The 26024-nt window shown below is 44.5% G+C and overlaps 1 protein-coding gene and 1 long non-coding RNA gene across 2 annotated transcripts in view; one reads left to right on the top strand and one right to left on the bottom strand.

Annotated features, from left to right (window-relative positions):
* The window catches only part of LOC309532886, a 70917-nt gene extending 66814 nt beyond the window's left edge, over window positions 1-4103 (bottom strand). Inside the window, exon 1 of the long non-coding RNA XR_014220049.1 lies at window positions 3698-4103. This is a non-coding gene — a long non-coding RNA (uncharacterized lncRNA). The remainder of the gene's footprint in view (window positions 1-3697) is intronic.
* Window positions 1745-21344, top strand: PLAU (plasminogen activator, urokinase). Its single transcript, XM_082223639.1, has 11 exons — window positions 1745-1870; window positions 6784-6912; window positions 7828-7885; window positions 8606-8710; window positions 9845-10019; window positions 10600-10691; window positions 13092-13284; window positions 15566-15711; window positions 17050-17187; window positions 17703-17845; window positions 19313-21344. The coding sequence occupies exons 2-11, from the start codon at window positions 6853-6855 to the stop codon at window positions 19499-19501; spliced, it is 1299 nt and encodes a 432-aa protein (XP_082079765.1). The 5' UTR covers window positions 1745-1870; window positions 6784-6852; the 3' UTR covers window positions 19502-21344.
* Window positions 21345-26024: the final 4680 nt, after the last annotated feature.

The following is a 26024-nucleotide window of genomic DNA, read 5'->3' as shown; positions in this document are numbered from 1 at the left end:
AAAAAAGCTCAGTGTTTCACAAACTTTTTTCCCTGGGCTACACTTTCAGAATAAAAATTTGCTCATGCCACACCATTTTTTTTATTGATAAGAAATACATTGGAAATCAGAAAGAAACAGCTCCTAGCTGTGCTTGATTTATAACATAGAAATTATGATATAATAATGGATATCCAGAAAGTATAAAACAATTCAGCTACATAATGATGGGAATCATTCCCAAAATATAATTATAAATGAGCCTCTTACATTTTAGTATGCATACAAATTCAATGAAAGGTGTGAGCTTGCTTTTGCTGGTTAATCTCATTTATCTAATTTGAGACAAACTTCCCTCCTCACCAACCCAAAGAAGCCATTCTCTTTTCTGATCTCACATTTGTCTTCGGCTTCGGCTGGGGAGGGCGGGATATAAATAAAATTTATTATTATTATTATTATTATTGTCAGAGTTGACAATCCCTCTTCACAACAGGATGTCATGGACTACTGGAGAAAAATAGCCAGTGCTTTTGAAGAAAGGTGTGGATAAAAGGTAAAGGTAAAGGACCCCTGATAGTTAAGTCCAGTCGCAGACGACTCTGGGGTTGTGGCGCTCACCTCGCTTTACAGACCGAGGGAGCCGGTGTTTGTCTACAGTTTTTCCGGGTCATGTGGCCACCATGACTAAGCCACTTCTGGCAAAACCAGAACAGTGCATGGAAACGCCGTTTACCTTCCTGCCGGAGTGGTACCTATTTTTCTACTTGTACTTTTGGGCGTGCTTTCAAACTGCTAGGTTGGCAGGAGCTGGGACCAAGCAACGGGAGCTCACCCCGTCGTGGGGATTTGAACCGCCGACCTTCTGATCGGCAAGCCCAAGAGGCTCAATGGTTTAGACCACAGCACCACCCGCGTCCCTTGGCTGTGTGTGTGTGTATATGCCCTTTAATCTTCTGGCAACGCTTGCCATCCTCTCCTGCTACACCCTTGGAGAACCACTGCCTTAACTAGAGCAGCAATTGATGCCCCCATATTACCCAAGGGCCAGTTGCCTTATTTTGGCATCTGAGACAATTTCTGCTTCTCAGCCTTCCTAACAGGAATGATGCAATAATCATGAACTAAATAGCTAACAATTTGCTGTCCTTTTATGATGCCCAAAATTAGCCGTCTGAGGGCAACCGTTTCACACTCTCTAATGATAGGGCCACTCAGTGTGCCCTGTTCTATTTCTTGGACGCTTACTTTTTATTAAATAAAACCATTCCTTTGAAGTCTTCCACGGCAAATTTAACTTACGAGTGATAAAGCATATGGAATTCAAGTAGGCATGAAAAGGGAAAAAAATCTGTTAACACATCTAATTTTGTCCCTGAGCACATTGCAGATGAAAAACTAAATATTCATTTCCTCTTCCAGCAAGGGATTTTTCTCTACTTTTCCAAGGTAATGAAGAACACCAATTGCTAATCAAGTATGCCGGAGAGGGTCTGGATGAAGATCTAGCTCCAGACACATACAATACAATACTATGGATGATACGCCTTTCTGTAGTGAAACTGCAATTCACAACGCTTTAGAAATCCCCTCATTGAGTCACTTGTGACATCTGTTTGCAAAGAGTTAAATGTATGGGTTTTGTTTTTTTTTAAACTGAATCCCCCTAGTGGTGCAAACCTCCAGGCAGTGTGGAATGATATCATTCTTCTCATCAAGCTGGAATGCATCATAGGGTAGAGCCGTCCAATCAGGGCTCTGTGTGAGGGTTTATATAGAGTTATGTTTCCTCTGCAGAACAGTCAAAGTGAGCACACTGAGAGGCTAAACCTTCCGCTATAGCAATATCATCACAGAGCACAGCACAGTTTTGCCACTGTTGTTCCATCTGGTAAGTCCAACACCTTTAAATCTTAGTTATATGAAATATAATTATATTAACTATTGCCCACACACAAGTTTTAAAGAGCCCCGTTGAATGATGGCTGTAACTTTTTAATGCCGAAGACTTTATTCTCTTTTCAGTCATCTCAAAGCTTTACTGTTGTGGTGCTCCCTTTTAAAGCAATAAACGCCTCTTTGCAAGAGGCTTGATTGTACATGCAAAAGAGTCTTGCAAGGTCTGGAATATGTTTTTCCAAACAAGATTGGCAATTTAAAAAGAATAGACTGCTGTGATTATACTGAACGCGAATATGTCTTTGTTATGTTTGTCTGCTTGTGTTTTAATACCACTTATTGAATCTTTTCCTGCTGTAATATGGTCTGTTTTGGTTTTGAACCTGCATTAGATCTTATGAGACAATATCTGATTGCAAAGAAACTGTGAACGTTTGAGGCTAAAGGCTAAACACAATTTCAGTGTGTTCTGACATGTCAGTTTCCATCCAGGCAGTTTTGTCATTGCTTGCAGCTTTGTGCTGCTTTGGATTTACATTCATATAATTATGCCGTGTGCTTTTAGAAAGATTGGGGTAGACTTCTATCTGCCAATTTTTGAATTTTTTAGCTGCAGATGAAAGACACACAAGCGATTTTTTCAGCGTCTCTCATCTTGCTGTTCCTTTGTGACCGTCCGGCATGATCTGGTTAAGGGAGTCAAACGCATCTATCTTGCACTTTGAGGCGATTGGATCTGCCTTTTAGATTTCATTGGGATTGTGCAGCTTTTTCAATTTGCACTTAGAACTTCGGTCCTGCAGACCATTTGGGCAGAGGCTGAGCAGGCGCGAAGGCAGCTCCCTGATGCTCCGATGTGATTCCATGTGCCCTGCTATTGCTAACCCACACCTTGATCCCTCTGCACTGCAGGCAAGCTCAGGCACTGGGCTGATGCTTCTGGGAAACAGAGTGTGCGGCATTCTTGCTCAGCAAGCCAGCGCTCTTTGAACAGGAGCCAGCAAATAAGCATGGCAGGCGTGGCCGTAGTAAAAGTAATGGGAAAGCTGCCATTGACAAAGCCAGTAGTCAAACTTCTCATTCACATATAAGGTGTGGAAATACCTGCCCTGTATCTATGATAGAGGGCTTGATGGACAGGAGAAGGCAACATCTATACCCTACAACATTTATCTGGTGAAAATAGGGACGTCCTATTCCATAATAATAATAATAATAATAATAATAATAATAATAATAATATTTATACCCCGCCCATCTGACCGGGTTCTCCCAGCCACTCTGGGCAGCTTTCAACATATAAAACCCCCCACAATAAAACATTTAAAAACTTCACAATACAGGGCTGCCTTCAGATGTCTTCTAAAGGCTGTATTGTTACTTATCTCCTTGGCTTGGGAGCCACACAACTCCATACCCTCTAACATTTCTCCAGTGAAAATAGGGACGTCCTAAAGGAAAAGCGGGGCATTCCAGGATCAAATCAGAAACAAGGATGGCTTCTGTAAATCCAGGACTGTCGCTGGAAAATAGAGTCACCTGAATGGTCTGCTACATCAGAAGAGGGAGAGGGCAACACCTTGATGCCTAAGAGTGGTTAATATCTACCCAATGAGTACTTCCTAGGCAGGATTCAGTCTCAGCAATATTTATCAAGCAGGTTTGAATTTGCACATAATACAACCAATTTGCCTATACCAGTGAGCAATGTTTGGGACCTTTGTTTTCTTTTTAATTTGAGCAAGTGGTAGCCGTGGTTTGCTCGGTTTCAGCGCAGCTGTGCCCTGCCTTGGCTAAGGTCTGGAAAGGCGCCACTTACTGGTAGTAAGAAAGGTGTCTCTGAGGAGATGGTCCTGTCGGGATTCCAGCCCTCGATAGCTTGGGCTGGTGTGAGTCACATGCCAGTGCAGGGTGTTCACGTCGTAGACATGCAGGTCAGGGATCGCTCCAGTCAGAGAGTCAAGTCTGCGTGGGTGTCAGTGGCCAAGTGAGCGAAAGTCAGCCAGGGAAAGCAGAGGGGGCAAGTGACAACCTGCGCAATGATCAGCACTTTGATCACTAGGAAAGCTGAAGGCTGCTTGAAGCTTGAGAATGTATAGCAGAAGCAGGACAGACCAAGCAGATAGGCAGTCCTGATGCGGAGCTTGCCAGCATAACAGGACATCCCTATGCAAGTTGCTGAATCCCTTGAAATTTCTGTTCTCCTCATGCAACTGTTTTACAGCCCAGTAAAGGTAAAGGTAAAAGGACCCCTGATTATTATGTCCAGTCGTGGCCGACTCTGGGGTTGCGGCGCTCATCTCGCTTTATTGGCCAAGGAAGCCGGCGTACATCTTCCGGGTCGTGTGGCCAGCATGACTAAGCCGCTTCTGGTGAACCAGAGCAGTGCACGGAAATGCCATTTACCTTCCCACCGGAGTGGTACCTATTTATCTACTTGCACTTTGATGTGCTTTCAAACTGCTAGGTTGGCAGGAGCTGGGACCGAGCAACGGGAGCTCACCCCGTCACGGGGATTTGAACCGCCGACCTTCTGATCGGCAAGTCCTGGGCTCTGTGGTTTAACCCACAGCGCCACCCGCGTCCCTTGACAGCCCAGTACTATACTGTAAATCATGAGATTCAGCAAGGGTTGCTCCTAAGTTAGTGTGCATAGAATTGCGGCCATGCAGCCCAATCCTATGCTTTCTTACTCAGAAGTAAGTCCCACATTTGTCCAATGGGATTTTATTTCGCTGCACTTTTGCTTTCCTGTTTTTAACTTCGTGAAAATTACAAACTGGAGGTGAACGAGTTAAAACTGATATTTTAAGTCTCCATCATCAGCCTTTTGCACAGCTTACCCCTTAATCCTCACTTTCAACAGAAGGGCTGCCTGAATCAAGCAGGTGGTGGTTTGTCACCAAATTTGGCAATAGATGCGCCCGTTTATTTCCAAATTCCTTCCTGAAACATTGCGCTTTGTCCCTACATGCAGAGATGAAATAACCTCAGGCTTTTTTGAGAATGAGTTCATCCCTTCATGAAGTTAAGGCGCCAGCTTTTAATGGAGCAGAGGAGAATCTCTGCCAGATTGATTTAAAGCTCAATAATTATAGTCTACCACTTATACTTTGAAATCAAATTAACAAATTGCTAATTACCGACAGCCTGCTAAATGGTTGCCATTATTGGTAAAAGGGATCACTGAGGTGTTTCTTCATTCACAGCACAATCATATGTTGGTCTGTTTGGAAGAAAGTCTCACCAAGTTATTATTATTTATTAAATTTACAGTGGTACTTCGGGTTACATACGCTTCAGGTTACACACTCCGCTAACCCAGAAATAGTGCTTCAGGTTAAGAACTTTGCTTCAGGATGAGAACAGAAATCGTGCTCCAGCAGCGCGGCAGCAGCAGGAGGCCCCATTAGCTAAAGTGGTGCTTCAGGTTAAGAACAGTTTTAGGTTAAGTATGGACCTCCGGAACGAATTAAGTACTTAACCTGAGGTACCACTGTATATACCACCCTTCAGCTGGGGATTCCAGGACCACTTACAGTATAAAGCCACAAAACACATAACACAATAACAAACTAAACAATACTCCCACCATAGGATTTACTTCCAGGCAAGTGTGATTGCAATATGATCAGTGCTTTCCCTGAGACTGACACATACCCTCGCAGTGTAATAATCCAAAATGCCACTTTCATAGGAGTATGTTTCACAGACATCAATGGGGCATTTTCATATCACATATTTAAAACAGGGGTATTGCATTAGTGCTGCTCTTCTCTAGTCATTCCGACAAAAACGGAGCTCAAGAGAACACTATTTCCTCAAAACGCAAAAACTGAGGAAGGAATCCAGGTATAAAGAGCAGGATTTTGTCTTGCAGAAAGGGGGAGAAATTGCGCCAGGAATTGCCTGTTATGCTTATTTCTTGTGACTAGACAATAGGCTGGCGACAGACGATAGAATCAAAGGCAACTTGATACTGATAATGTACACACATTTCCGTTATAATTTCTGGCTGAGCAGGTTTTCAGAACACTACAGAAATCTGTGAAACCTGTTTACCAGTGGTGGATGGTGGGATGACGGGCAACAATGCCTTCAACTTTCCGAGATAAACTCGCATCTGCCTCCAGAGCTAGAAGCAGGGCTGGGGCCACTCTGGCGGATCAGAAGAGCCTTGCGTGTTGATCACCCTGTTTGCTACCAGGTGTTGGAGAGAAGGAAGCACAAAGGGTTAAGGAAGGACCAGGCAGGTGGCAGTGGCGTAGCATGGGGGGTGCCGGGGGTGCCGGCCGCACCGGGCGCAACATTGGGGGGGGGCGCGTTTGGCCGGCCCTTCACAAGACAAAAGTCCATAGGGAAATCTCCGGGACAGCAGGGAAGCGTAGCGCGTCTTCCCCACTGTCCTCGGACCTCCTCCGAAGGCTGGCGGTGGGGCGGAGAGACCTCCTCCCGCCACCAGCCTTCGGAAGGCTGCTCCGAAGCCTGGCGGTGGGGCGGAGAGACCTTCTCCCCGCGCCAGCCTTCGGATGGCTGTCCTGAAGACTTGTGGTGTGAGCAGTGGCGTAGCGTGGGGGGTGCACCTGGCGCAACATCTGGGGGCGCGCGGAAGAGACTCGAGTGCTAAAATCCACGGGTTAGGGGGCGCAAATTACTTGCCTTGCCCCGGGTGCTGAGAACCCACGCTACGCCACTGGCAGGTGGGACCTGAAGACACCATCCTGCTGGTGGTTCTCCCTTGATCGACATCCTCAGCTTCAACCTGAGTACGAAACAGGGAGAGAGGAAAGCAGCTTCACACATCCCCTCGCCAACGAAAGGCTATTCAAGATGGAAAGAAAAAAAACCAGTTTGGTCCCATCTTTGTTCCACATTACAAACCTGATCTTGTTCCTTTGCTTGCAGAAACCTGTGTAAAGAAGGACCCAGGAAGTGAACCAAACTGGTGGAAATAGGAACCCCTTGCCCAACGCCATGAAGTTGCTCATCACCATCTCTGTAACGCTGAGCGTTCTCGTCACAGACATAGCATCAGTAAGTTTTGCAACTGTGGCAGGAACTCCAACTGACAAGCGCTTGTGCTTATTTCCATGTTTGACCATAAATGCAAAGCTTCCTCTTTCGCCCATGGCCCAAACCTATTTTTAGCAACGTCTTTCTTTTTTGGTTACTGCTGGTACGTGCAGGAGGTTGTACTCTGGGATGTATAACCTGATAAATACTTTTTTACATATTTATTTCAAAGCAATACATGTACCTCAACGTTCCCTTCCTTTTGATCACCTCTCTGCCCTTTCCATCTCCCAGTCTGTACAACGCACACACAAAACAGACTTCTTCCTCTCCTCATTTCTCTGGACTGCTTTTTCTAACCTGCCCTTTAAAGCTATCCCTTCTCCCCTTGCTTTTTCAAGCAACTGTCTAGTTCTTTCCCAAACCCTTGGTTCTTCCGCTTCCTCCTCCACCTCACCCTTCTGCCTGCTTCTCTCTTACATAATAGAAGATTAGATATGATTCTGCCTGCCCCACCATATGTGACTTAGCTGCAGAAAGTCTCTTCTCCACAAAATTATTTTATAAGAATTATGGAACACATACCTACATACATACATGTAGTCCAAGCCACCCCTGATTTAATGCACAGCAGTACACATCTGCAGAAGCCACCCATTATATATGATTGGACTACAACTTTCATCTGTCCCAACCAGTATGGACAGCGGTCAAGGATGATGGTCCAACAAGAACTGAGAACACAATGTTGGCTAGCCCTGCTTTACACCCTAAAGCTTAGCGAAATCATCTGTAAGAATCTGCCCTACCTCTCCGGGTTGTTATGAGGGAAATGAAAATAAGGGGAGGGGGAGTTATTTAGGATTAGCTTCATCTAAATAATGCTTCCTTATTTTTCCTTTAGAATAATTTGTGTCTGTCTTTGTTCCCTCTTAGTTTCACCACTGGAAGAAAGATCGCAAGCTGGGAAGCAAAGCTAAATATGAACATAAAGGTAAAGAAATCTTTGCAGCTTTTGGTTGACATCTGAAAACTGCTGCTGCTCTTTGACAAAGTGCCAAATTCCCTGTTTTGCACATGTAATGAACCTCTGATAGCCCCTTCTTTGCGGATAGCACCACTTAACCCTTTCATCCCCCTCTGCTTTCTCGCTGCAATATCTCCTGGTGATTCCCAGTGTGGTGTAGTGATTAAGAGCGGTTGACTTGTAATCTGGGGAACCGGGTTCGCATCTCTCCTCCTCCACATGCAGCTGACCTTGGGCCAGTCACACTTCTCTGAAGTCTCTCAGCCCCACTCACCTCACAGAGTGTTTGTTGTGGGGGAGGAAGGGAAAGGAGAATGTTAGCCGCTTTGAGACTCCTGAAGGGGAGTGAAAGGCAGGATATCAAATCCAAATCCAAATTCTTCTTCTTCTTCTTCTTCTTCTTCTTCTTCTTCTTCTTCTTCTTCTTCCTCCTCTCTCTCAAAGAAACATTATGGTTCCCATGGAATGGATGGAGAATCTGTCTTTCTTCCTAAAGCTTCTTTTTCTTAGAGCAGTCTTCTGGGTGGGGCTGATGGGAGTTGCATAAAATATCTAGAGGGCAATAGGATGAGGACGGCTGTCCTTGAAGAAGGGGCCCACTGACGTTTTGCTACGCATTTGGATGTGATGTGATGTTTGGCCTACAGTGTGGCATACTACAATTTCCCCGCAATGTCTTGTTTGCAGGTTGCACCTGTCTGAATGGAGGAACCTGTGTCTCCTACTACCTCTTTTCTGGAATGAGACGTTGCTTATGCCCCAAAGGATATAGTGGGGACCACTGTGAAATCGGTAGGTGATCACTTCAAAGCTTGTTTCCGTTTTTACCCAAAAGCTCACGGCCTTTAGAAATTAAAGAACGCAAATAAATCCTCCAGTTTTCTGGAACAGACAAAGCCACTCTGGACACTCTCCCCCCTCCCCCAAAAAAGAAACAAGAGATTGGGTTTGAGGGTTGAGAACTGGTATCTGAAAAGGTAGAGTAAAAATCAGCGCAGCACTAAGGCGATTGTTCCACCTGCACAATCATCTCTGCTTGCTTGATGGAATGATGACCCTCTCTCTCCCCGCTCCTGTCCACTGTTTTGTGGGTTCTCCCAACTTTCCAGAGCAGTTTTGGAGGAAGCACGGGGGGGGGGTGCAGGGGGAGGAGAGCAGAAAAATCCCTGTTGTTCTAGTGGGAGCCCTCGAGCTGGCTTCCACTAGTGGAATTGGTTTGCTGGATCTGGCCCTATAGTTCCAGAATCCAGAGGCAGGGGCATGTTAGTGTGTTGCAGCAAAACAGCAAAATCTCATGGGGCCCACTTCATGAAATGTGTGAAGCGCTTCCCTGAATTATAGGTTTATATACATATGGTTAGGGACGCGGGTGGTGCTGTGGGTTAAACCACAGAGCCTAGGGCTTGCTGATCAGAAGGTCGGCGGTTCGAATCCCCACAATGGGGTGAGCTCCCGTTGCTATGTCCCTGCTCCTGCCAACCTAGCAGTTTGAAAGCACGTCAAAGTGCAAGTAGATAAATAGGTACCGCTCTGGCGGGAAGGTAAACGGCGTTTCCGTGCGCTGCTCTGGTTCGCCAGAAGTGGCTTAGTCATGCTGGCCACATGACCCGGAAGCTGTACGCCAGCTCCCTTGGCCAATAAAGCGAGATGAGCACTGCAACCCCAGAGTCGGTCACGACTGGACCTAATGATCAGGGGTCCCTTTACCTTTACATACATATGGTTAGTGGGGTGGGACTGTCAACCCCAAAGTCAGAGAGAAATGAAATGCAGAGAAGTATAGACACGTTGGCAATAACATCCTGGCACTGGCAAGTCAATGAGCAGATTTAACATGATAAAAATCCTTTGTCTCAATGGACTCCGTGGAACCTCTCAGCTACCAATTCTCCATCAGCACTGACAATCCTCTTGTTTTCTCGACAGATGCTGAAAGTCGCTGCTATACAGACAACGGGGAGGACTACAGAGGGACTTTGTCTGTGAATGAGAAAGGTGACAGGTGCTTAGATTGGGACTCCCCTTCACTGCAGAGATGGCCTTATCATGATGGCATGGAGAATGCCATGAAACTTGGGTTAGGAAAGCACAACTTCTGCAGGTAACTGAAATGCAACGGAATGTACTGCTATAGGTCCAGCTGCCCTATTTTTTATTTCTCCCCCAACCCATAGTTCCACAGTTGCCATGTGCCAATAATGCATCAAATCATCTGGCTGGCATTCCACAAGAACATCAGCTGTGGTGAATGACTAGATCTTCTACTATAACTTGTACTTTTAAGAATGGTTAGGATTTCATTCACATTGTCTTTGTTGATGCAAACAGGGATTCCGTATGGTTCTCTTTGGATGACAAGGACAAAGTATAACTAATAGTTGAGCAAAAAAGTTATTTTGCCTGGGGCACCTTGCCCCACCTGCTGAAATCCCTTCTTTAGGCAACTATGCCAGGTTCAAGGATTCTATTCAACGTTCCCAATAGTTATACTTCGTAGTTTGCAGGATTAGTGCCCTGAAGGAACATTTAACTAGCATTACTAAGAATATAGGTGAACTAGATGACTTCTGCATACTGTACTATGACCTACATTAAGTGGAGGCATTCTGCCGACCCCTGCAGGTTGGCGTTGGTATTACTGAGGATCATTCTTTTGAAGGCAATATTCCATTGTTTTTCAGAAATCCAGATGGCCGATCCAAACCGTGGTGTTACGTTAGGAATGGTTATCGAACCTCTTCAACATCCTGCAAAATTGACGTATGCCGAAAAGGTATATTATTACTTAGAGTGCCAGATACTTATGAACTTTTAAAATCAAAGCAAGGTAAACAAAAACCAGTTCAGATTCTGTTTCAAGAGGCAGAAAATTCTGTGCGTCCGAGAGCATACTTTGCACGCAAGTATCTAATTTGTAAGATGCAGTGCAAAGAAAGATGGGGAGCAAGGAATGGAGACGGATACCAGGATATTCTTGAATAGCCATGAACCCTGCAGGACCCCCCCACCCACAACAAATAAAGAGAGCCAGTTATCTATGTTATATTAATACAAATTGAAGACTACGTACACAATCCCAAATAACGATGGATACTATAAAATACCCAACAACTGCAAACCACTGGTAAAAAAAGAGCCATTTGAATGAACAGCCTTTCTCAAGTTCCTGCAAATTGTTAACTGCTTCTAATTCCTTAGGAAAGGGTTATTTCCTCGGGCTTGTGAAGGCAGCATTTCAGACAGTAGATAGCCGCACAGTCCGCAACCAGAAACAAATGTTCCATATAGGAAGATGAAGCAAGTTTGATTAATTTCACCCATCATATAAACTTTCCCAGGAGGAAGCTATTGGATATAATTGGGTCCCTTGATGTTTCCCATAGATTCATGTAATGAGACTCTCATAGGGTGTATTTTTATCTCCACCTACAATCCTTCATCCAAAATGTACCGTATTTTTCTGTGTATTAGACCCCCCTCCATGTATAAGACACCCCCTATTTTGGGGGACTCAAATTTAAGAAAATGGGGGAAGATGGCTCAGAGTTGTTCAGCTTTTTGGGGGGCGATTACCCAGGGTTGGTTACCTTTTTGGGGGGGATCCGTCACGCATCTGTCCCCTCGCCAGTAGAAGCAGCCAATCAACACCAGCCATTGGCGCAGCAACCAATAAGAAGCCCTATAACCACTGACAGCCACGGCAGCAACCAATCAAACACCCACCCTATGCACTATCCATGTATAAGACGAGCCCCACTTTTATGCATAATTTTAAAAGAAAATAACCTAGTCTTATACATGGAAAAGTACGGTACTTGGCAGCCGCCACCAGAATATCTCTGGGGCAACTGGACTGCCGAGAGAGTATCATCCAGTGCACCACAGACTATGGGAAATGCAGTTTTCCAAGGTGGCTGAAAACTCAGTAGGAACATTGGGCACTCTGAAAGTGACGTGTCTCAATACTTTTTCCTAAAAGCTAGCATGGAGCTAAGCTTGCTCAAAACAAAAGCAAAGAGCCTAGGACATTTAGTGCCATATTCAGCTAAATCATTTTGGTCATGGAAGCCAACGCAACCATTTCCACAAGTGCAATGGGGCTTTCCCCCTCCCACACAGCCACATGCCTTACCCCAACCTGCTCCAAAGGGTCAGGAAAGCCCCCAAAATGGTGTACAGGGGGAGGAGAAGGAAGGTCATTCCATCTGGCACAGTGTGTATCTGAAGAAGTGTGCATGCACATGAAAGCTCATACCAAGAACTAACTTAGTTGGTCTTTAAGGTGCTACTGGAAGGAATTTTTTATTATTCCATCTGGCAGTCAGAAATGCTTGAGTTGATGGCTCCTTAGCGTTACATTGAATGCAGCCCATGGTTTCCAGAGCATCTGATATCTTTACTCAGATGCCCTGCAGAATCGCACGTCCCAAGGATCTGTGCTCACCTCCTTACACTCAGAAACTCAAGTTTTCAGTCTGAGATGGAAGTGGTGCATGATTCATAATGAAGCCAAGCGCTGCAAGCTGAAGAAATGCCTTTTCTGGGCCAGATACTAACTTTGGCAAGTTAAGTAGACAAAAATAATTTGTCAGTGGACAGCTAGCATGTTCAGTAGAAGGATTTTCGCTTAGCCTGTTCCCCAGTGTGCAAGCATTCTATGCAGAGAGGGCATTAAGAATATATATGACCCCTCACCTGCAGTCCTAGTGGTACAAATTCAGGAAGGATGTTTCCATATCATCAGTTGGAAGGTGTTGATCAGACCTTAATCTTGGCCTAGAAATTTGTGAGGGGCAGCCAAACATTGCAGATCTTCATGGGGATCTTGCTACCCTGAGGACCTAGTCTTTATTGTGAAGAGCTAAAGTGTTATGTACTGAAGTTCTCACCCTGGGCTAGCAGGGGGATACTGTAGATAGTTATGCAAATAAGGGATCGAAAGTGACGTTCAGTGATTGGATAGTTTTAGAAAATTGTTACAGTTATGTTGTACTGGAGCTCTATCTAAGCAGGTTGACTGAACCCTTAAGTTCAGTTCTGTTCTGGCCTGTGAATAAACAAGAGCTGTTTGAAGAATCGCTGTGTCGTCTGATATGTTCACCCACAACTTAACATAAAGCTATGTTCGTTCTTCACTGGAGCAAATCTTTGAGGCTCTCTCTTCCTTTTACAGAAGCCACATGTGGCCAGAGGAGCTTCCGCAAGTACTTCAAGATTGTGGGCGGCCACAAAGCACCCATCGAGTCTCAGCCTTGGATAGCAACCATCTACCACACCGATAAGAGAGGAGGTAGTCAGTTTCTTTGTGGCGGTAGCCTCATAGATCCGTGTTGGGTCCTGACAGCGGCACACTGCTTCGGAAGCAAGTAAGTGCTTCACAATCAACTTTTTCCTTTTAATTCTCCACTTCGGAATTGTTTTCCAGATAAGAGATCCCTTAGTGAACATCCCATACTGTGAAAGGGAGGGATTTTAGCTCACTGGTACAGCATATGCTCTGTGTGCAAAAGGTCTCATGCTCCTTCTGCAGGGAGGGCTGGGGGAAAACTCCCATGACTAGGAAATGTTGGCAACAGGCCAATGAACTGGATGGGTCAGTGGTCTGGCAGTATAAGACATTTCCTGTGTTTTTTTCATTTCATTATTAGATTATAAACTATCCTTCATCATAGGATCTCTCTTTTTTTTATAAAATAATTTTTATTAACAAACCAATCAAATCACATTAGTTCCTAATTACAAAACCGAATTTTAAATTTTTGTTGGGGGTACCCATGCTTCGAGCTCAGAAAGGGATCCAATCATCTCTTATTTCTGCTGCTTTGATGTTCACAGTTCTGTCCATTCATCTCTTTGTTGTTTTCCTTTACAAATCATCTTTCAATCTTCTTGTTGCTATCGTATTTTTCCCCTTTCTTTATAACCTCTGAAAGTCTCCACAAGCGAGTTGAAACAAACGTTGTTATAGCCCTGTGTGGATTTTCACATTAATCCAAAAGTCATATTCAGACGGCAGACGCCATTTCAACACTTCCATAGAAAACAGTCTTCGCGTCTGCTCATTAGCTTTCACAGACCTGTTGCTCCAACATCAATCTTTTCAGGGGGTTCTGCCAGATCAAGCACAGAGTCAAGTATGATAACAAAGCCGTGGCTTCCTCCCCCTCTTGACCGTCGATCCTGCAACAGAGCCTCTCTTGTCATGGCGGTTCTCTTTTAGAACTGCGTCGTCCCAAAAGCCTTCCATTTCCTTTCCAGATCTTCCACAAAGCAAAGCCTTTAGTTAATGATTCATTTCCACACAGTTCATTATTATCTCACTTGTCATCAGTTATTGCAACGGTTCTTCTTAGGGGGGGTTGTTCTTCATCAGTTCACAGGGGGGGGGACCAAGTAAATAAGTAAAACAAAACAGAAAAACAATACCCCCTCATTTCCACAGACACATTTAAAAGGCTGTAGAATATTAATCAGTCAAAAGCCTGGTTGAAGAGGAATATTTTCGCCTGGCGCCTAAAAATATATAATGAAGGTCCCAGAGCTTTTTCTTTAGTGGCAAAATTGACGAATAGCCCAGTCTTAGGATTGTTGAGGGTTAAGTCTCACTAAAATCAGTGAAGGTTCCTGTCAAGTAAGTGGGTTTAGTATTACATCCCATTGTTGTAGTCCTACACATACTTAGCTTATTGAATTCTGCATAGGTTTGCACTGTAAGTGTGTAAGTTTCAGCTGCACTTGCAGAAGTTATCTTTCTCCTAGATCAATTGCTGAACTTACATATATTTTCTTTTGGCGTTTATATTGTAACGGCCACTTGATAGCTATAAATAATATTTGCCTGCCGGTGCAGTACTTGTAAGTACTTGTGTGTGGCTAGCTTTAAAAAAGTTGGCGACCTTTTCAGTTACCAAAGACTTCCCCCCGCCCTCAGTTAATAAAACCTATCTGTATGCTAAATTTCACAATCCTATACAAACACATTTTAACTCTCACCCACAAATGTTGTTCTAGACCAGAAGGAATGTACCCATATGATACACTAAGGCTTATGATACACAAGGAGTAAGCGCCATTGAATTCAATAGGACATACTTCTGAGTGGGGCAGCCTGTGCATGTTAGTCAAAAGGAAGACCCATTGAGTCCTATAAATTGTTATAGGACTGCATCCTAAATACTGGAAAACCTATTTAAAAAACCAACCAAAGTTTAGAAAGTGATTTATTAAATTGTAGGATATTGCTACTGCTATATCTTTGTTTACCAAGAAATATATGAAATTGATATATTTGAAGAAGTGCTTTAGAACTTTTTGGAATGTGAAACAGTCTGTTGTAAAAAGCAATCCTTTTCTATAAAAAAAGTTTTGTGTTGATATATGCTCATGTTTTGCTGGTTCAAAATGAGATGTTCTCAAATGTCTGTATTTTTAAGACAGAATAGCTACATGTGCTAGGAGACATGTTAAATTTTAAGTCCCACCATTCACCTAGCAAAACAATGAGGCTCAAACAAGAAAGAGGACTGCAAAATTGTGTTTCTGTTCTCTTGTGACCGAGACAGAAAACTGAGCAAATGTGAAAGTTAGAGTGGGGAGATATGCCCCTGTATAAATTTTCCCCTAATCAATGTTTTCATTGCTTTTCAGCACTCCCGACTTATCCAAGCTGACTGTTATTCTCGGGAAGTCTGAATTGTACACTGATGATACGAAGGAGCAAAAATTTAATGTTGATAGGGTTGTCATTCATGAGGACTACACACTTCAGAGAACGGATTATAATAATGATATTGGTAAGTGACATCTCCTGCTTCCCTTCTGAATCATAGACATGTTTCACCTGAGCATGCAAAAAACTGAGGAACAAATGTTTCACCCAAGTACTGCTGCAAAATAAGGGCCCATTTTAGTGAGAAATGGTGTAGGTTGTGTATTTCTAAAGCACATTTGAAGCCCGTTCTTTTTGTCAAAGAATTCTAGTCATTGTAGTTTACCTCTCACAGAGTTACCTGCAGCGCCCAGAATCCTTTGAGGGAATGAATGTGCTTCAAATGTGCCTTAAAATTATAGTGTGTTACACAGCCTTACAGCAAAACACCTCGTATTTCATTGTCATGACATCATCCCCATATTTGCAAACGATACAAAAATGACTGCAGATGATAGCTTAGGAAAATATACAGGTACAAATGAGCTATCTTCTTTCATCAAACGTTTGGGGGTGGGTGTTCTATCAGATCATTGTAAGGAAAATACTTTGAGAGTCAGGGAAGATAATTTCTTCTCTCTCTGAGGCAGGCAAGAGATTAATTTTCCCTGGGTTGGCGATGTTTCACTATCTCTAGCCAGTCCTGGAAATGCTTACGATGTGTTTCTATGGTTAAACAAATTATTTTTATTTATCATTTATCAAACTTATTAGTCGCTTGTCACCCAAAGGTCTTCAAGCAACTTACAGCAAAGAAAAATATACAATACATAAGGCGGGGGGAATGGGGAATCATATAATATGTTATATGAAATATTAATGTAACATTTATGGAAGAAAACAAACAAGTAAACCATACCAGCCATATAAATAATAGCAAATTAAAAGGGGTGAGGGGAGATGCCCATTAACAAAGTACATATACTTTTTATTATTGTCATTAAAATACTGGCTATTAATTACTGAACATAATAAAAGAGTCCATTTTAAGCTACATTTTTTATCAGATCTCGCAATCTAAATTATCAGCGGGAGGTAGGGATTATGCATACAAGTAAATGCAGTAACATGACTACAGTGGTACCTCGGGTTACATACGCTTCAGGTTACATACGCTTCAGGTTACAGATTCCGCTAACCCAGAAATATTACCTCGGGTTAAGAACTTTGCTTCAGGATGAGAACAGAAATCGTGCTCTGGCAGCGCGGCAGCTAAAGTGGTGCTTCATGTTAAGAACAGTTTCAGGTTAAGTACGGACCTCCGGAATGAATTAAGTACATAACCAGAGGTACCACTGTACAATCATATGTAGTCTGGAAAAGCAGCTGGAACGGATAGCTCTAAATATGTATTATTCTGTTTCTAATGAGTTTAGTGATAGAAGGTTCACTATATGACATGCATTCTTTATTCCTTCTTTAGCCCTAATGAGGATCCGATCATCTTCCGGCCAGTGTGCGCAAGAGTCAGACACTGTGAAGACCATCTGCTTGCCATCGCAAGACTCGTTTCCAGACAATTTCCAGTGTGAAGTTTCTGGCTATGGAAGAGAAAACAAGAGTAAGTTGACAGACACCTTTCCCATTCCTAATGCAGGTTGTGTGGCAGAGTGTTACCGGCACTCTCTTGATCAGGAATCAGGAACCATTAGCCTTCCAGAAGCTGCTAGTCTACAACTCCCATCATTCCTGACTGCTGGTCATGCTGGCTGGGACTGCTGGGAGTTGTGAATTCAACAACACCTTGAGTATCACAAATTCCCCATCCTTGCTTTTGAACCTTGCTAGAGGCCAGTCGCTAAGGTTGCATGTGCTCTGTGCACCCAGCTCCACTACAACTCTGGTTCTGCAACAAACAAAATCATAGTCTACATACAAAAGTCTTTGTGCCGTGTTTGGTTTGCATAATTTAGTTTGTTTGCCGTTATCCACTAGAAGAAGAGGAATTTGGGTTTCGTGTATGAGGCTATTCAGTGAGGCAGGCTCTGACGTTGCTTTGTTTTTGCAATGAAAAAGATCGCTTTAGACTTCACTGAGAAAAAGAACCCAACCAACTGTCATGTTTCTGGTTTGCAGCTGACATTTACTTCGCAAGGATCCTGAAATCAACGAATGTCAACCTGATACCCCAGTCTTTGTGTAAGAAATACTATAAGGACAGGGTGACGGACAACATGTTCTGTGCTGGAGATGAAACGTGGCAGACAGATTCATGCAAAGTAAGTTTCCTTGTGCACAGTGTCTACATTTTATGTCAAGAGAATGGTCTGGCTAATGCAGTCCCTTTCTCTAGAATAGGCCTAATGAAGATTTAGAATTTAATATCCCACTACACAAAACAGGGCTTGCCGATCGAAAGGTCGGCGGTTCGAATCCCCGCGGCGGGGTGCACTCCCGCTGCTCGGTCCCAGCGCCTGCCCACCTAGCAGTTCGAAAGCACCCCCGGGTGCAAGTAGATAAATAGGTACCGCTTACCAGCGGGAAGGTAAACGGCGTTCCGTGTGCGGCTCTGGCTCGCCAGAGCAGCGTTGTCACGCTGGCCACGTGACCCGGAAGTGTCTGCGGACAGCGCTGGCCCCCGGCCAATAGATGTGAGATGGGCGCACAAACCCCAGAGTCTGTCAAGACTGGCCCGTTCGGGCAGGGGTACCTTTACCTTTACCTTTACACAAAACATCTTGCAAGATACATGTTTGCAGCAAGGAACACAATCCTATTTATTCCGCTGGGCTAAGCCAGCTCCTTTGTAATTTGGAATCTGTTGAAAGAGGATTCCTTGATGCTAGAGCAGCTTTTCGCAAAGTTGGGTCCCCACAGGTTGCTGGACTACAACTCCTATCATCCCCAACCACAGGTCCTGGCACTTAGGAGTTGTAGTCCAACAACAACTAGGGACCCAAGTTTGAGAATGGCTGTGCTGGAGCTTAAGCTGTCATGGCCACTTCCTTTCCTTTGTAGCCTTATGAGGCTTTGCCCTCGGGTGGGAAAAGATATTGTGCCCGGGAAAGGGAGTGGGAGTCAAACAGGCACTCAAGGAATAGTTTTCGGAGAAAAAGCTTTATTTCTACCATCCATGAACTGGTAGAAGGAGCAAGTGTGATAGTTCACAAACAAGTACGGGTTCACAGTCATTTGCACAGAGCATATATTTCCCTTACAGTTCCCTCCCCTTTCTCCTCCTCTTCAAGAGTCCTGCCCCATGTTGAGTTCCCCTGAGCATGAACAGAAAGCTCCTATTTTTGGGAAAGGGGGGTGAGAAGCCAAGGGGGGTCGCCAAGCTTTGTGGTTCAGCATGTTCAAAGATGTTGCAACTGAATGAGATAAAAGTCAGGTCTCAGGCCTGCTTTGAACAGAGCCTATTCATTAGCTTTTTGAAGCCTTCTCGTGCTGATAAAAGAATAACATTTTTCCTATGCATCTTGTGAGAAAAGCAGAGAAGAGCTGTTTTGGATTTTTAGAAGGGAGAAAGGGAATTTTGGACAGTTTTGAGGCCTGGGTTGATTATTGGGGGGGGGGGGTGACTTCGGGCCTAGGTGGGGTCACCTGTCCTCACCTCCTTCACCTTGTGTCCCATTATTGTAAAATAGGGCACTAGTGCAACCACAGTGGCAGCAGAATTCATGAGATGTGCTTTTCCCTAGCTTTCTTCTCTTTAAATGCTCACCATCATTCTTACGTCCCATCAGGGAGATTCCGGCGGTCCCCTGGTTTGTGCAAGCAGCAACAGGATGGTGCTATATGGGATCGTCAGCTGGGGCGACGGCTGTGCTGACAAAGAGAGGCCTGGCGTCTACACGAGAGTCGCAAATTACCTTCGCTGGATCGAAACCCACATGAACGGCATCCATTTCAAAAGTTCCTACCTTCCTAAATGAAGATATGGCAGCTTTCCATGGAGCATGGAGCATGGAAACTAAGTCAAAGAACGTTACAGGCCATTGAAACGCCAAGCCTTGTTTTGGAGTTGACGGTTCTTTGGTGGCTATCTTGACTGGACTTAACATCAGGTCAATTCGTTAACATTTGTGTCGCTATGTCTGAAGTGGAAACCATCACTGAACAACACACATTCTCCCATGGTGGAGTGGGGAAGCTCTTTAATATTTAACATTTAAATAAGGAGTGTTTTAGCCAGCCAATGTAATATACATGTGGCCTTATCTACAGGAGTCAGTATTTCACTTTGGCAGTAGGTGCAGGGTTTTTTTGGTAAGGTTTTTAAATTGGCTACTAATGTAATATTAGTGCCATCCAGAAAAACAACTCAGACCCATTTAATTGAATGAGATCTCAGGATAACTGTGCTGCCCTATTGATTCATTATGTGCGTTTAGATCTCTGTGGGGTGTAGTTTCAGGGTTTGTTTGTTTTTTAAAGACAAAAAAACATGTCTAAGATACAAGCCTTTGTCATAACCTGAATTTGGAAACCGTTTGAGGGCAATTAAAAGCAAAAATCCCAGGGACTTCCTGGGTCATCACCCAGGTCAAGAAACAGTGAGGAACAGCCAAATATATTTTCCCATTCCCAAATGGCTCTGAACGTGCCATAATATCTGAGAAGTTTGTAATGTCTCAAAGGTTACTGGGGGCATCATGTGCAGATTCCAGAACTGCTTCTTTGGTGTCCCTAAGATATTGTCACAATTTGGATTGCTTCTACAACAAAGCTGGTCCTGTTTGTTCAAGGCAGCTTAGCAACTTAGAAGAGCAGTCAATTGAGCATACGTCTGTTGACCTCACAATGATGTCTTGTTGAGTCATAGAGCAGATTGTTGCTTGAGAAGTAGCTTGCAGGGAGGCCCATGAGGCCATCACCACTTTGCTGGAGCTCAGGAGGTCTGGGGCTCCACAGTGCCTAAATGGGTATCTGCGTGAGAAACTCATGTATGAGGTACCGCCATAATTTGGGCTTCATGATGGAAAGAAAGGCAGGATTAAATGTAAGGTGAAGGGGTCGGGAGTTAAAATATAAACCATTTCTGGCAATTTCTACCAACTTTGAAAAACAGCAATGGGGAAAGTATTTTGAAAAGAAGCAGAATTGAAACAAAAAAAAATCGTTTTGATTTTTAATTCCAAGGTTTAGCTGTCTCTGGCTTCGTACGACTTGTCATTCCACAGGTGCTGTTGAGATAAGAGCGCTGCATTTTTAACAGGGTTCACTAATGAATATTATTTCAACAAAAACCATCAGTACCTTCCTCCATGTTGGCATTTGCACTCCCAGTTGCTGCCCAAAGGACTGGTTCTACCATATTTGTCTGACTCTCTGTGTAGATTGCTGACAGTATTTCAGCTGCCAATTTTTTTAATGATAAGGTGACTAAATTCTGTTATGCACCTTAAAAAACAACAAAAACCCCTGTTGTGGTATAATACATGGTGTGTACAAGGCAAAACTCGAGCATAGCTAGACCAGAGAGGTCATTTTTGACATTGCAGAATTTTACAGACCCTGAACTGGGTCAAGCTTCAGCAGATGAGGGTGTCCCTCATAATGAAGAACATTTGTAAATCTTGCTTGCCATTTTTACCTGTTTTCCTAAGACTCCTGGCAGTAGCTTTTTTATATAATTAAGAAAGAATGTTTTATTCAATGAATATGTAATATATGTGCTGGGGCTGGAACCCCAATTGTTATTTAATAATCTTACTTTAACTTATTGTTTATAAATCGTGGATTTTAAACACCAATAAAATATTACTGCTGTGTGGACTTCCTTTTGTTTCTATTACTTTCGGGGGGGGGGAACCAATAAGCTGGTCCTTTTCAACAAGGTTGGGGAGCCTTTGGCCCATGGGCTGAATCCAGCCTCCCAGGCCTCCCATATAGCCCACAAGGCCATTTTGGGCAAGCCACACCCATCTGATGTCAAATATGATGTCAGGTGTTTGGCCGTTGGTCAAAAGGGGCTTTGCAAGCACCAATCAGCTGGGCCTGCAAAGCCCCTGTGAGAAGTGCTTCCCAAGCACCTAGGAACCAGCTGGTTCCCAGGTGCTTGAGATGTGCTGAGCACAGGGCTTGCAAAGCACTTTGCACTGCACTTCCCAAACACTTGACAGTCAGGTCCCCATGCCTGTCTTGCAAGCTGTACTGCCGATTATACAGTCATGTTACATAGCTGTCAACTTACAGATTTGAAAATAAGGGACCAGCAGTCAAAATAAGGAATTTTCCAGGCACAGATATGTTCAACTTCTGAGCCCCTCCAAGCCAAAGGCAGAAAGCCCAGCCAGCAGCCAAACAAAGCCTCAAGCGGTGGATCCCACAGCACAGCAACCCAGCAAAGGTGATGCAGCAAGGAAAACCACCATCACCTCTCTGCTGGGAAGCGCTGAGCAAAGGCGAGTCCCCAGGCAACGCGGCCGATTTGATTGGCACAAGGCATGCAAGCTCCACTCCCCAGTCATTCTTAGACTCCTTATTGGGTGAGCAACGCAGCCAAGCAACACAGTTGGAGCCTCCCTCCTCCCTGGCCGGCAGGGAGGGAGGGAGAGGAGCTGCTTCCTTTGAAAGCCGGGAAATTTAAGGGACATCATCAATAAGGGACAGCAGCGGGACACAGCGCTGGGATAAGGGACTTTCCCACCAAATAAGGGACGGTTGACAGCTATGCCATGTTAACAGATTGGAATAGATTCCACTGGCCTGCTTGACTGCATCCTTTAAGTTTACGGATAGCTGCAACCACCATGAGCTCAGTTTCAACCAGCCTTGGACATCCAACTATGCTGTAAGGAGGGACAACAAGAAGGCTAACAGGGTTGATGCTCCCAGCCTACGGCCGTTGAAATCTCACCATCACAAATAAATATTTGATGCATCTTTTTTCAATCTTCCGGTTTAGCTTCACACAGCCATGAAACTGGATGGGTGACCTTTTACCAGTCACAGTCTCTCACCAGGGCCATTGTGAGGAGAACGTTGTTCACCACCTTGAGCTCCTTAAGAGAAAAAGTGTGTGTAGGGTTGCCATATTTTGAAGAGCAAAAAAGAGGACGCCATGATGAGACTCATTTTAAATACCCCTACTATATGTAGGCCATAGAAGCTGTGATATATTGCTGAGGATGGGGGCAGGAGAAGTGAAGAAAGCAAGTCTTCAACCACAAGTTATGTCTCTGTCTCATCCAGAACACATAGCTACGGACATTTTGGCAAATGTTTAAAAATTCAACTGGACAGAAATTTCACCCTTGAAAAAGGACGTGTCCTGCGGGGAGCGGAGACACATTTCCAAACTGGCCGTGGCTGCTGCTACTGTACAGACACTCCCTGTCTTCACTAAACAAAACATATAGCCTGATGACTGTGACATTCAGGAGTGACATTAAATAACAGACCACAATTATAAACCCAGCAGTAGTTGTATTTTTGTATACCAGTAGATGGAGCTAGTGTGTCTCTTGTAATTGTGAACAGCCTACAAAGAATTTACTGTGAAAGCAGACATAAATCAGAGCTAGATAAAGAGTTCATATCTGTGCTTTATCATTTGATCTCCTTTAGCTTTATAGTTACCCACTATGGATGTAGATAGATAGATAGATAGATTCTTTATTGTCATTACACTAGTGCAACATTGCACAAGTGCAACGAAATTGGATGCCATCTGTCAGAGCTGCTTCCAGATCCTAGCTCACAGAGGATCACGCTAGCCAGTGATCATTTAGTAAAAGTCTTTATTGAGTTACATTTTCCATTCTCAAGCTGCTGCGTGCAACTCTACGTCTAATGGCTAGATCGGCGGAGTCCCGTCTGAGTCTCCGCCCCTTGCGCACCAACTTAATACCCTAGCCCTGCTCCACCTTTTCCGCCTGACTGTTCTCCTCTGGGTCCCTCTGCCCCCCGGGGTCTCTTCCTTCCTGGATTCTTCTGACGCCGACCCCCCGGACTCTCCTGTCTCCTTGCGCCGGGCTTTAGGACCTGGCTCTCTTTCAGGGCTGCCTACTGCGTCACTTCCCTGTGCATTTGAACTTGGCGCGCGCGCCCAACTTTCCACTTTCCGTCTGACCGTTTCTTCGCTCCCCGATGGAGGTGTGGCCACTCCTGACTCATGCCCTCCCCCCTGTTGTGAGCTGCCAGCGCTTGATCCCTGGCTCTCTTCCTTTTCCCTGCTCTCTGGCGGTGACGCTGGTCCCGATTTCCAACTGCTCTCCTCTGAGTCCCCTCTGGCTCTATCTCCCTGGGGTGTCCCCCTAGGCTCCCCCCTTGCCCTGGTCACTGGTGCTCCTTTCTGTGAATCTTCTGATTCACTGGAAAGACTCGGAGATCTCGGGTCGTCGTCATCACTCATCTTTTCCTCTGCCTCCTCCCCCTCGCTCTCTGTTTCCTCCCTTGCCCTTGCCTCTGCTCCTGAACCCCTGACACCATCCCTTAAAAACAACAAAAGCAAAACAACAGCAACAACCAAACAAACCACCTTCCAACCACACCCACACCCATCAAACTCCCAGGTCTCACTATCGAGTTACAGCATTCAAAAAGGCCACAGCTCTTGGATAGAAACTGTTTTTTAGTCTATTTGTCCTTGACTTGATGTTTCTATACCTCCTGCCAGAAGGCAGTAGTGCAAACAGACTGTATCCCGGGTGAGATGGATCCTGCAGGATGTTGTTTGCTTTCCTAAGGCAACGGGAACCGTACAGTTCTTCCAAAGGTGGGAGAGGGTGACCAATAATCCTTTGGGCTGTGGTTATGACCTTCTGGAGCACCTTCCTCTCCCTAGCTGTACAACTGGAGAACCAAGCACAAATACAGTATGTAAGTATGCTCTCTATGGAGCCTCGGTAGAAGGACACCAGCAGTCTCTCACTCAGATTGTTCTTTTTTAAAAGTCTGAGGAAATAAATTCTCTGCTGGGCCTTCTTCACCAGAGCAGTGGTATTTGCGCTCCAAGTCATGCCCTGATCCATAGTCACTCCCAAAAACCTGAATTCCGCCACCCTCTCCACCCGTTCCCCGTTGATATACAAGGGCTGAATGTCCGCCTTTTTCTTCCTGTAATCCACCACCAATTCCTTGGTCTTAGCCGTATTAAGAGCCAGATTGTTCTCCACCCACTATGGATGTATTTATGGCGTTTCTGAGCACGTTCTCTAGAGAAAGCTGGTTTCCTCTTTAACAGCAATGCTAAACAGCGCAGATTATTGTGTACCCAGGCACAGCCCCCCCCTTTTGGGAACCAGACTTTGGGATCAGTCAGACAACATCTTTTGGGATTAAAATGGCCACAACTTTATTGAATTTCAGATGCAGGAAACCTTGCATAGGCATTGGGTGTGTCTCCCTCTCAGGCCCCTGCTGGGGGTTTGAAGCAAGTCAGGGTCGAAAGGGAATATGGGGCCACTGCGGAACAGTGTGGCTTCAGGAAGACGGGGAAGCCACAAAAGCCGCCCACCGCTGGACCCAGTGAGCGGCCATTTTAATGCTAGCCACATTTTAATGCTAGCCAAATATGGGCGTTATTTAGCTGTTCATCCACTTTCCTCACATTTAAATTCGACAGAAACAGTCTGCATTTGCACATATTATTAGTATATGTGCTGACCCCCTGGCAGACAGACAGTGTGCCAAGTCCAAAATCCGAGGGTTGATTTTGACAGGGTTGACAGTCCGAGATCCAATGTTGAAGGCCGAAAGTCAGGAAACGAGGTTCAGAGTCGATCCAAGTCTGAAGTCAGGATGCAGCCCAGTGTCACACCTGAAGTAGAAACTGTTAAAGGCCCAAGGCAAGGTCCTGTCCGTTTGCCTTTCTTAGTACAGAAAGTATTGATCTGATGTGTAGAGATCTTTCCTATTCTAGTTAATTCAAGAGGGTTCTGGAAGCTTCTCTGTGTGAAAGAAACGAGCAGAAGGTTCCTGATGTTTGGGTTATTCCTTCTGAGAAGCTGAGTACAGCTGGTTTAAACTGGTTATCTCTTCTGTCAAGGTCATGCTGACTATAATAAGAGGCCAAAAGGAGCTTGGGTTTCACTTTTTCTTTCTCTTTTCCTTCTGGTGTGGTGTACATAGCACGCTTATTGTTAAGGTTTTAGGCTTATTATAAGCTTAAGTCTGCTGCAACTGGATTTCTTATGGACAGTGCCAACCAAATATATTTCATTTGTGACCATTATGTTCATTTGCCTTCAGTAGCAGTAAAGCAGTGCTGGATGAAATATAATTGCCTCGTGTAATAATGCAGTCACTGCTGTTCCACAGCATTTGAGATTTTCATTTATACACATCCATTCGAAATAAGATGGGTTTATGAAGCATTCTATATCCTCCCACCACGCTGATGAAGAATTCTACAAAACAGTAGTCAATATCCAGAATTACTGTTCAGCGTTGGACATCACAAAGCTTCACAGCTTGTCTTCCACCGTACTAAGTTTGGTACCTCGCCTCGTT

The sequence above is a fragment of the Podarcis vaucheri genome (assembly GCF_965113315.1).
Source record: "Podarcis vaucheri genome assembly, chromosome: 5".
Lineage (NCBI taxonomy): Eukaryota > Metazoa > Chordata > Lepidosauria > Squamata > Lacertidae > Podarcis > Podarcis vaucheri.
The sequence above is the reverse complement of the archived record's forward strand: the minus strand, read 5'-3'. Positions and strand labels throughout refer to the sequence as shown.

What these genes read in the sequence shown, in the direction of transcription:
- PLAU (XM_082223639.1), top strand. Translation starts at nt 6,853, where the DNA reads ATGAAGTTGCTCATCACCATCTCTGTAACGCTGAGCGTTCTCGTCACA. An exon ending in TGGGGACCACTGTGAAATCG is followed by an intron (nt 8,711 to 9,844) that starts GTAGGTGATCAC and finishes TTTTCTCGACAG; the next exon opens with ATGCTGAAAGTCGCTGCTAT. An exon ending in AATTGACGTATGCCGAAAAG is followed by an intron (nt 10,692 to 13,091) that starts GTATATTATTAC and finishes TTCCTTTTACAG; the next exon opens with AAGCCACATGTGGCCAGAGG.